Raw genomic sequence first — 12,020 nt, 5'->3', positions numbered from 1 at the left:
AATGGAATTTGAAAGCTAATCCAGATTTTAGACACAGTCCCTCTATCATATTACTATATATCTTGGGTGGTTCTCTGTCAAATTTGTTCATTTCTTGTCAATATTTCAATTTTTGTATTTTTGGCAAATATTTTGGAGACTTTTTCGTAAAAACTAAATTTTCAATTTCTTCCATGAATTTGCTACTCAGAATTGTTTTAAGATTTTTTATACAAGTACCTTGGATGGTGCTTCATTGCTTTAATATTTGATATGCAGGAACCTTTGACAGGCTGCTATGATGATTGCAATTGCCATGGCAACAACCATATAATATACCTTGCTTGTGATATGGCAAAAATATTGTGGTAACCATGACAAATAGCTAATAATCCATCCAACATAAGATTATCAAAATAGCTTAGATTTTTTTTGTTAATTTTGGATAAAATATACTTACCAGGGTAGTTTCCATTTCTAAGTGTTACAGTGATTCTCAGAAATATTGGGGCAGCCAATTTGCAAACTCGCTAGCGAATTGGCTAACTGCTTGGCTTTCGAATCCCGATGGCACCGACTCGTGGTCGCGTCCACTCTGGGTGAGCCTATATTGCATTAGGGGACATGGAATGCTTTTACATACGTAGCCAGGTACATGTTTGGATTCCCCTGAATGATTTGCTTTGCGAGGCGTAATAATGTATAAGTAATTTTCCTGGTAAGTCTGAGAATAGCCACAGTCAGGTGACGTACAAGTAATAATATGATAAGTGATTAATTCACCGATATTTACTATATATATGGGGGTAGCAAACTTGAACACTGATTGAAACTAAATAGAGACAAGTTGTGGTTGGGTTCGCTTGGCCACATTCCAACTTGAGTAGCATTTCAGCGGAACTTGAACTTAAACTCTCACAAATCAATTGATAACATGAGCATTTATTTGCGAACGAAACTCTTCAACGAACTGATGAATACATAAACTTGTAGAACTGACCCACAGTTGAGCACGGACAAACAAACTGGAACACAACTACCGTTTAACTTTAAAAGTGAAATAGAACATTATGGCATTTTTCACGCAGACGGAGATTAACCAATCGGTGACTGCGTTCTGAATCAATAATGGAATGTCAGTCAACACCTATGGCTTATTATGGTTTCAACGATACAAGTTTAGAAACAGATTCCCACAAATCAGGGAGAAAACAAACTTTCACATCCAAACGATTCGTTGGGGTAACCTTAAGCCAACCGCTAATAAAACTCAACTTCACTTCATTACACGAAGAACACAGAACACTTTCCCTGGTATAATTGAAAGTGAAATCGCCATCCAACTGTTAGACCATCACTGACTAGCTTCTAAAGTATGACGGCCGTCCCTACCAGGGTCCCTACTGTTATATAGATTCACCCAAAGTGGGCGTGACCACAAGATGCCACCAGCGAGATTCGAAAGCCAACCGTTCAGTCAAAACCAAAGCAGTTAGCCAATTCGCTATCGAGTTTGCAAATTGGCTGCCCCAATATTTCTGAGACTTGCTGTAATGAAAAAACCCAAAAAGAAGTCTTTAGTTTTATGTTGTAAAAACTGACTTCAACATTCAAAGAGTTAAATAATAGTGTACAATGCATATAATATGGATACTTGATTCTCTACTCAAAATGTATTTCTGCTTTTCCAGAATGCAGAAGTTTACAACGATATAATGCATTCCAACTCAGTGTTTGAAAAAAAGACCCTTGAACATGCACGTCATGTTGCTTGGGTAGCAACTCTTGTATTTTCAAAGGTATGTTATATTATTTCTCTTTGATTTATTTTTTAATGAATGATGGCTTTATGTACCCTGAGAACAGATGTCAATTGAACTATAGTGTAACATGATGAAAATATACTTAGGGATGTCTTGGATCATAGAAAATAAATTCATTCACAAAAAAGATTACTAAATATATCCCATTAATTCATTGTGTTCAAAAAAATCTATTGAGAAAATATCTACTGGAAATTCACCGGATTATTAAAGGTACATTTACATGTAAAATTCTACTCATTAATAAATTTAAATAACCAGAATTTATTTATTTTGCAATAAATTATTTTACTAACCAATAGAAGTATTTTAGTGGTTAACAACATTGTTTTGTTTTATGAAACTGTGCTAAAAATAAACAATTGTTTGTTCATTCTGCCTATACTCTCACTTTCTCATTGTAGAACTTGCTCATGCTTGCAAATGCTTACTAGATTATGTCTGTTTTCAGGACAAACAGGATAACGTTGTATTTGTTCTGAAAGCAGTATTGAAGTCCATCAGTGCAGCCCATACTACAGGTAGTTTGTTTGGATATGTACCTGAATTCTATCTGGACACTTGTATAAATGCATATAATGGAATTAGAAACTATTTCAGTCTCGCACATCAACTGAAAAGTATTCAAGGTATGCGTTATGTACTTTTCTCTGTTTTGTTGACTCCCATGTGCGAAGCACAAAATGGGAGTCTTTGCAGTTAGTGTGTCTGTATGTGTGTATGTGTGTATGTGTGTATGTGTGTATGTGTGTATGTGTGTCCGACTGTTCCACTGCTATCTCAAGAACCATACATCGGTTTTTGATGAAACTTGGTGCATAGATGCTCTGGGCCAATGCGCAGATTTGATTAGGTTTTGGTAAAAATCCATGCTCGTTAATTACCTAATTTGCATGATAATTAGCTAATTTTTAGCTGTTCTATGACTGTTCCACTGATATCTAAAGAACCACTCATTGGATTTTGATGAAACTTGGTACATAGATGCTCTGAACATATGCGCAGATTTGATTAATTTTTGGTAAAAATCCGTGCATATTAATTACCTAATTTGCATGATAATTAGCTATTTTTTAGTGGTTCCATGACTGTTCCACTGATATCTAAACAACCACTCATTGGATTTTGATGAAACTTGGTACATAGATGCTCTGAACTAATGCTAGGTTTTGATTAGTTTTTGGTAATAATCCGTGGATACTAATTACCTAATTTGCATAATGATTAGTCAATTTTCGGTTTTTCCACTGATATCTCAAGTACTAATCATCACATTTCAATGAAACTTGGTACATAGATGTCATACGACACTGCACAGACCTGATAGTTTTTATGGTAATATCAGTACATATTAATTACCTAATTTGCATAATTAATTAATTTTCAGCATTTGATATAAGTAGTTAGCATTACATTTCAATGAAACTTGGTACTTACATACTCAAGGACTATGCAGAGATTGATTGTTTTCGATAAATATTTGTGCATATTAATCACCTAATTTGCATAATTAGTTAATTTTCAGCTTTTCCACATGTATCTCAAGTACTAATCATCGCATTTCAATGAAACTTGGTACATAGATCCTTTAGGACTATGCAGAGACCTGATTAGTTTTAGGGTAAATAATTGTGCATATTAATTACCTAATTTGCATAATTAATTTTCAGCTTTTCTACTGATATCTAAAGTACTAATCATCATATTTCAATGAATCTAGAATTATGCAAACCCAATTAGTTTCCGGTAAATATTTGTGCATATTAATCACCTAATTTGCATAATTAACCAACTTTCACACTGATATCTCAGGTACTATACATCACATATCAATGAATGTACATGGATGCTGTAGGACAATAGACAGACCTGAATAATTGTGGGTTAAAATCTGTACATATTAATTACCTAATTTGCGTAATTAACCAATTTTAATCTTTCACACTGATATCTAAAGTACCGTAAAAACTCCAAAATTTCGACTGGTTTTAAATAATTTGTGTTAGAAATGTGACGTGTTTTTAGAGTCAAAATTAAGGTGCATTTTCGGACGGTCGAATTTTTCAGAATAGAAATCAGCAAAAAAAAATGGGGATGATAGACAGTGTGCTTCATTAGTTTTTAAAAAATGCAATGTCCGTCAATTGACGTAAACTTTCTCATGTTTCACGGTAAAAGCAAAGGTCGTGGCCGAGTTGTAACTCAAAATCTAAACAAAGTCATCAATCAGTGAGTATTATGACAAGCAAAACAAAACATCAAGACGCGGAGAAGAGGTCAGCACAAAACTAATAGGTCAAAAGACAAAGCTGTCTCGCACTACCTAGGAAAACTTGCGAATGTTCGAAGTACAGGTACCCATTGGACAAAAGATACATGGAAGTTTAGCAAACGATCTCCCCGACCCAGTGCAATGTATCCGGTTAGAATCAAAGCTCACGTGTCCCTTATTTGAGCACCGTACCGGTGATTTGAGGGACCAAATTCTGCCGTAAATTCGCCCTTGGATTAAAAAATATAATGGGATTTAAGAAAATAAAATGGGACTTTTAAGGTGTATTTTGGCGTCATTTTTCGGACATTTCAATCAATCCTGCCGGCTAAAATAGAGTCTAAGTTTTACCGTAGTCATTGACGTCTGTCTATTCAAGAGTACACGTGTATGATTTTTATCGTGACTAGCGTGAGCGGGTAAGCTTCCTTTCGAGAATGAGCTGTTATCACTGTGAACAATGTTAAATTATTCTTCAAATGACCAGTTTATTTTTTAAAAACAACTAATTTTTTTATTTAAAAAAAATCATGCCGTTTTCGCATCATCCAGCTTTTTGATTGGTTAATTAGCGATTTGACCTATTTGACCTAAGAGAACATGGCGGATATCCTACAGCATCAAACGTTTATACGAGATCGGAATCATTCGCTTACGATGAAACTAAGTTGACTTTTATTTGTATTTCATAACCATTCAACAAATTTATTTTGTGTACATTATTATAATCACTACTGAGTACAGTAATAATCAACAATTCAGAAACGCAGCATGCCGAGATTTTTGTGTTCGTTTTTATTTGAAACTTCGTTTATTTAGAATATATTTTCGTTACCAATAAAATAAAAATCTCTCAGTCAATCAGAAACCCGGATTCATGCCTTTGAGGAAGGTCCCGTTTGAACGCTCACATCGTTTTTTTTTTTCGTTTGGGGGAAAACTAAAACTGGTCGCAATTTTCGAATAAGAATGAGTCGGCAATTTTTAGTGGAGTCGAAAATTTGGAGGTGAATAAAACACCGAAACCCGGCAAATAAATAGGCGGTCAAATTTTTAGAGGGGTCGAAATTTTGGAGTTTTCACGGTGCTAATTATTCCATTTCAATGAAACTTAGTACAAAGATGCTCTAGGACAATGTACAAACCTAATTAGTTTGGGGTAAAAATCTGTTCATATTAATTCCCTAATAAGCATAATAATTCATAATTTTTTGGTTCTAATCACATTTCAATTAAACTTGGAGACATAGATTTTCTGTTACATTGCGCAGACCTCATTAGTTTTACACTCAAATCTGGTCATATTAATTTTCTGATTTGCATAATTAGTTTTCAGCTAAGTAATTTCGAATTATATTTAATGTGTCTCCAATACTCTCAGCACATGGGAGTTCTTTCTAAGCTTTCTTTGATTTACTATATGTCTCACTCATTCACCAGTGACATGCCCAGTTTTCACCAGTGACATGCCCAGTTTTCACCAGTGACATGCCCAGTTTTCACCAGTGACATGCCCAGTTTTCACTAGTGACATGCCCAGTTTTCACCAGTGACATGCCCAGTTTTCACCAGTGACATGCCTAGTTTTCACCAGTGACATGCCCAGTTTTCACTAGTGACATGCTCAGTTTTCACCAATGACATGCCCGTTTTCACCAGTGACATGCCCAGTTTTCACCAGTGACATGCCCAGTTTTCACCAGTGACATGCCCAGTTTTCACCAGTGACATGCCCAGTTTTCACCAGTGACATGCCCAGTTTTCACCAATGACATGCCCAGTTTTCACCAGTGACATGCCCAGTTTTCACCAGTGACATGCCCAGTTTTCACCAGTGACATGCCCAGTTTTCACCAGTGACATGCCCAGTTTTCACCAGTGACATGCCCAGTTTTCACCAGTGACATGCCCAGTTTTCACCAGTGACATGCCCAGTTTTCACCAGTGACATGCCCAGTTTTCACCAGTGACATGCCCAGTTTTCACCAGTGACATGCCCAGTTTTCACCAGTGACATGCCCAGTTTTCACCAGTGACATGCCCAGTTTTCACCAGTGACATGCCCAGTTTTCACCAGTGACATGCCCAGTTTTCACCAGTGACATGCCAGTTTTCACCAGTGACATGTCCAGTTTTCACCAATGACATGCCCAGTTTTCACCAGTGACATGCCCAGTTTTCACCAGTGACATGCCCAGTTTTCACCAGTGACATGCCCAGTTTTCACCAGTGACATGCCCAGTTTTCACCAGTGACATGCCCAGTTTTCACCAGTGACATGCCCAGTTTTCACCAGTGACATGCCCAGTTTTCACCAGTGACATGCCCAGTTTTCACCAGTGACATGCCCAGTTTTCACCAGTGACATGCCCAGTTTTCACCAGTGACATGCCCAGTTTTCACCAGTGACATGCCCAGTTTTCACCAGTGACATGCCCAGTTTTCACCAGTGACATGCCCAGTTTTCATCAGAGACATGCCCAGTTTTCACCAGTGACATGCCCAGTTTTCACCAGTGACATGCCCAGTTTTCACCAGTGACATGCCCAGTTTTCACCAGTGACATGCCCAGTTTTCACCAGTGACATGCCCAGTTTTCACCAGTGACATGCCCAGTTTTCACCAGTGACATGCCCAGTTTTCACCAGTGACATGCCCAGTTTTCACCAGTGACATGCCCAGTTTTCACCAGTGACATGCTCAGTTTTCACCAGTGACATGCCCAGTTTTCACCAGTGACATGCCCAGTTTTCACCAGTGACATGCCCAGTTTTCACCAGTGACATGCCCAGTTTTCACCAGTGACATGCCCAGTTTTCACCAGTGACATGCCCAGTTTTCACCAGTGACATGCCCAGTTTTCACCAGTGACATGCCCAGTTTTCACCAGTGACATGCTCAGTTTTCACCAGTGACATGCCCAGTTTTATCACATGACCATCAAGCTTGAGCATTCATATTTGAGATGTTAAGTATGTAATATGTAAGTAAGGGAAAATAAAATGTATGATACACAAATGTGTAAATTTTTAATCAAATAAACACTGTAAATTCAGAATGAATAATATACCAAACACAAAGTGTAATGTCTTATATGCTAATTGAAAAGATGTCTTCAAGAAGGAAACTAATTCTTGTAATTATTGAAAACCATCAATTACTATAGCTGCAAATGCATTGTCACAGACAGGTTCAGTGAAATTATACCCTACCTGGGCAATAGTTAGCGTGTTCGCCTTGCACCAGGGAACTTCTGGGTTTCATTTGCTTCACAAAGTAGAATAAAACAGAGTACAGTCTGTCCTTCTGTACAAAACGCAAGAAGTACCCAATAATGTTAGCATAAAGCTCTATGATTGTGGCCATTTTGAGTTTGTAATGAATCAATATACATACATTTGTACAACTGAGATTCATAGTTTAAAAACCGAAAATGCGTACACAAGGTTTTCATAGATTTTCATTTAGCCAATTAAATTTTAGGAAATCCTTAACAAAATTTTGTTTTTTAGTCATCTTTTTAGTGTTCTTTCATGCCATTGTATTGTAGGGCAGACCTACTGTAATTGGCAATGTACCTGTGGCTATTTATCACATTTGCTGAATTTTGCCTTGTTGAAATTTGTTGATATAACATACATGAATAATACAAAACTATTGGCAGAGAGTGATTCTGGCACTTAACCATGTCACCAGTAATCAGTCAAAGCTATGAGAATGTAAATCGTTATGTCAATTTTATTACGTATTAACTTAGGCATACAAGAATTGATGGTGAATTATGGCGTCTTTTTAAGTCGTCATTTTGCTGATAAAAGAATCAAAAGATTTGAGATTAAAGACACTGTCATTCAGGCTATGATGTGGTATGTTGCTAATAAAGAAACTCTGACGCTGTTGGAATCCATGCCAAGACCTGAGTAAGTTTATCATACTGAGATTGTGAGGAAGGTTGCAATGAAGCAAATATAAACTAAAAATCACATTTATATTATACTGACTCATTAAATTATTACTTATTGATCATAAACTCACACCGGGAAAGTGATAACGACAAATATATTTGTTTAGAAACTTATGTTAACTGGAAAGTGATTCTTATAAGTGTGTTATCATGATGTCATTGCCTTGTTATGTTTCTACAGTCGAGTAGCAATGGTAAGGTCCCTATTATCACCTTATGAAAGCAGAACTTGGGCCCAGACTAATTGGATTCTGGTCAGGTTATGGAAGGTAAATATCTGAATAACACAATATTATCAATTCTGTAATGGCTTTTCAGATCTCAAAAATTATGAATGTTTTTTTTTTTTTTTTTTTTAGGGTAATGGTTTCGCTTTCCGATATGTCAAGCCACCACACATTTTATCGCCTAAGCCGAGTGATAAGGAGAAAGAAGGAACAATATTACAAAGTGAGTACAAAGATTAATTGCATGTCAATTTATGATGAACACAGGTGTGAGGCAGTCTTAAAATAATAATTGCCAGATGTTTTACTTTGTTAGCAATATGTGATTTTCCACCTCAATATAATTTGTGTTTAGGTTTATGTCAATATTTAGAATTTCACAATTTTTCTAGAATTTCTAATTTCTGAATTCTATTTTCTAAATTCTAAATTTTTGTTAGGATTTCTAATTTTTTAAACTGACATCACATCTATATACATGTAGTCACTGACATAAAAACAAAAACTTAAGAAATATATTATTAATAAATATGTTATCAAATGCTATTTCAGCTCCTTGCCCATCTCCTATTTTTCAAGAAATTGTGAGAGAAGTTCTACTGGAAGATGATAAATTCACCACTAACTTCCTGAACTCTGTACTTAATCAGCTCAACTGGTCATTCTCAGAATTTATTGGCATGCTACAAGAGGTGAGTTATTATACAATGCTTTCATTTTGTTGAATACTGGTAGTGCACTTAACAAATGACATCATTATTTTGGAGTCATTCAATTTACGGCAAACAAATAAGTGACTACATATCATGTTATTATTGTACATCTTTCTGGTCGTGGTATGAACCCAAGACTTTTTATAATACATTTACTTTCTCAAGATAGAACCTTCTATTTAACCCAAGGGGAAGATTCAGATACAATAAAACCACTTTGTGCAGTACTGTTTTCTTACAACCTGTCAGTATTAAAGCATTCCCAAGTACATTCATTACATAAGAGATGTGCATTTATCTCACATTTTTACTGCCATAGTGAAGATGTTTTTTTTTTTCTTTTGTTACTTTTGGACCAAATGGACATATTTCCCAGTGGCTATAGCTCTTAATCAAAATTTACCAAAAAAACATGCAAATTTTTGTTGTTGGGAATTTACATACAGTAGTTCATTTCATCTCTGATTTAATGACTATATTTTATTCTTTCCGTAATGTGACATGCTAAAATAAATGATGAAATTGTGCAAGCACAATAAGAAAATGAAATGCGATTATTGAATGCCTCAAATTATATAAATGGTTGATTGCAAGTGACAGGTTGGATGAAACCATTCAGATAAATAAATGCAATTCCTTCACAGATTTCACATATATCATCGAAAAATGAGCCGCATATTCTTGATCCACAACAACTTAAGTTATGTGGTACTTGTTTTGATTTAACTGTTGGATTAACCAGAGTACTGGAATTTATCACGGCAAAAGCACATGAAGTGTTCCTTGACTGGTCGAGAACATCAGCGGAATTAATTCTTTGCAGACTATATCAGGTACATTTTTTTACTGTAACGATAAAGAGCAGGTATTGAGATTAGTTAGATTCCACACCAATATACAGGTAGTCTTTGTGTAACGCATCTTATTGTGTAAATAATTTTAATTATTGACTCTTCATCAGTATTGAGTTTTCTTTATCTTAATGTGCAAACTTATAATTCAGTCTCTGTCCAATCGTGGACCAAATCTGTTCATTCTTGGTACTTTACTCAGGACATATGCACATGCAGTGGTTTACTGATTCAATACAAATGGCTGACTGGCAGCCATTTTGTTTTTTAACATTAACAATGAATTGTTTCTACTATAATATAGATTTGTTCATTAATTCACATCTTGTTCATTTTCAGTTGATAACACATGTTTTAAACCGAGTGATAGCACCTTGCAATATATTTGAAAACGTTGTTAAAGTTGATTTGCCTGGAATGGACGGTGTAGATAAATTCCCCATACTTGCTTCTGTAGCGGGAATACTGACTAATCTTATATGCATTGACAATCAGAAATTGTAAGTATACATGTATCTTAGTGATCAATTAATTTTATTGGTGTCACTTCATTCCTATTGGTCTGAAGTAACTACCGGGTAAATGTAATTTGAATTTTGGCATTAAAATGATAAATATTTTGCATAAATAAACAAATAAACATATTCTTTTCTGTTTAGCTCCGCTGTCGACTTCGTCGAGCGGAGCTTATCATATGAGTGATTGTCCGTCGTCGTCCGTCGTCCGTGCCAATGTTTTACTTTTTCGACTTCTTCTTGAAAACTACAAGCCTGAATGCTTTGATACTCGGTGTATATGTACCTTGGGTAGACCTCTCTCAGATTTGTTCATTTCAGGATGATATCTTCAATTCTCTAATTTTGGTGAATATTTTTGTCATTTTTGGTAAAAAGTGACATTTTTGACTTCTTGTTAAAAACCGCAAGTCCAATTGCTTTGATATTACACATATAGGTACTCCATGTGGACTTCTCTCAGATTTGTTCATTTTGTAATGATATCTTTAATTTTCTAATTTTGGTGAATATTTTTGTAATTTTTGGTAAAAAGTGATATTTTCAACTTCTTGTTAAAAACCGCAAGTCCAATTGCTTTGATATTACATATATAAGTACTACATGTGGACCTCTCTCAATTTGTTCATTTTGTAATGATATCTTTAATTCTCTAATTTTGATGACTATTTTTGTAATTTTTGGTAAAAAGTGATATTTTCGACTTCTTGTTAAAAAACGCAAGTCCAATTGATTTGATATTACACATATAGGTACTCCATGTGGACTTCTCTCAGATTTGTTCATTTTGTAATGATATCTTTAATTTTCTAATTTTGGTGAATATTTTTGTAATTTTTGGTAAAAAGTGATATTTTCAACTTCTTGTTAAAAACCGCAAGTCCAATTGCTTTGATATTACATATATAAGTACTACATGTGGACCTCTCTCAATTTGTTCATTTTGTAATGATATCTTTAATTTTCTAATTTTGGTGAATATTTTTGTAATTTTTGGTAAAAAGTGATATTTTCAACTTCTTGTTAAAAACCGCAAGTCCAATTGCTTTGATATTACATATATAAGTACTACATGTGGACCTCTCTCAATTTGTTCATTTTGTAATGATATCTTTAATTCTCTAATTTTGATGAATATTTTTGTCATTTTTGGTAAAAAGTGACATTTTCGACTTCTTGTTAAAAACCGCAAGTCCAATTGCTTTGATATTACACATATAGGTACTCCATGTGGACTTCTTTCAGATTTGTTCATTTTGTAATGATTATGATATCTTTAATTTTCTAATTTTGGTGAATATTTTTGTAATTTTTGGTAAAAAGTGATATTTTCAACTTTTTGTTAAAAACCACAAGTCCAATTGCTTTGATATTACATATATAAGTACTACATGTGGACCTCTCTCAATTTGTTCATTTTGTAATGATATCTTTAATTCTCTAATTTTGATGAATATTTTTGTAATTTTTGGTAAAAAGTGATATTTTTGACTTCTTGTTAAAAACCGCAAGTCCAATTGCTTTGATATTACACATATAGGTACTCCATGTGGACTTCTCTCAGATTTGTTCATTTTGTAATGATATCTTTAATTTTTTAATTTTGGTGAATATTTTTGTAATTTTTGGTAAAAAGTGATATTTTCAACTTCTTGTTAAAAACCGCAAGTCCAATT

General features: G+C 34.7%; 1 protein-coding gene across 1 annotated transcript in view; it reads left to right on the top strand.

The window, feature by feature from the left end:
- The window catches only part of LOC102804184 (E3 ubiquitin-protein ligase RNF123-like), a 38,740-nt gene that overhangs the window by 21,635 nt on the left and 5,085 nt on the right, over positions 1 to 12,020 (top strand). The window contains exons 16-23 of the mRNA XM_085497151.1: positions 1,671 to 1,778; positions 2,254 to 2,431; positions 7,832 to 7,994; positions 8,220 to 8,307; positions 8,398 to 8,488; positions 8,818 to 8,957; positions 9,623 to 9,811; positions 10,169 to 10,329. Of these exons, the coding sequence (XP_085353277.1) occupies positions 1,671 to 1,778; positions 2,254 to 2,431; positions 7,832 to 7,994; positions 8,220 to 8,307; positions 8,398 to 8,488; positions 8,818 to 8,957; positions 9,623 to 9,811; positions 10,169 to 10,329 (1,118 nt within the window). The remainder of the gene's footprint in view (positions 1 to 1,670; positions 1,779 to 2,253; positions 2,432 to 7,831; positions 7,995 to 8,219; positions 8,308 to 8,397; positions 8,489 to 8,817; positions 8,958 to 9,622; positions 9,812 to 10,168; positions 10,330 to 12,020) is intronic.

Source organism: Saccoglossus kowalevskii, chromosome 3 (assembly GCF_978046115.1).
Source record: "Saccoglossus kowalevskii chromosome 3, keSacKowa6.1, whole genome shotgun sequence".
NCBI classification, from domain to species: domain Eukaryota; kingdom Metazoa; phylum Hemichordata; class Enteropneusta; family Harrimaniidae; genus Saccoglossus; species Saccoglossus kowalevskii.
The sequence above is the reverse complement of the archived record's forward strand: the minus strand, read 5'-3'. Positions and strand labels throughout refer to the sequence as shown.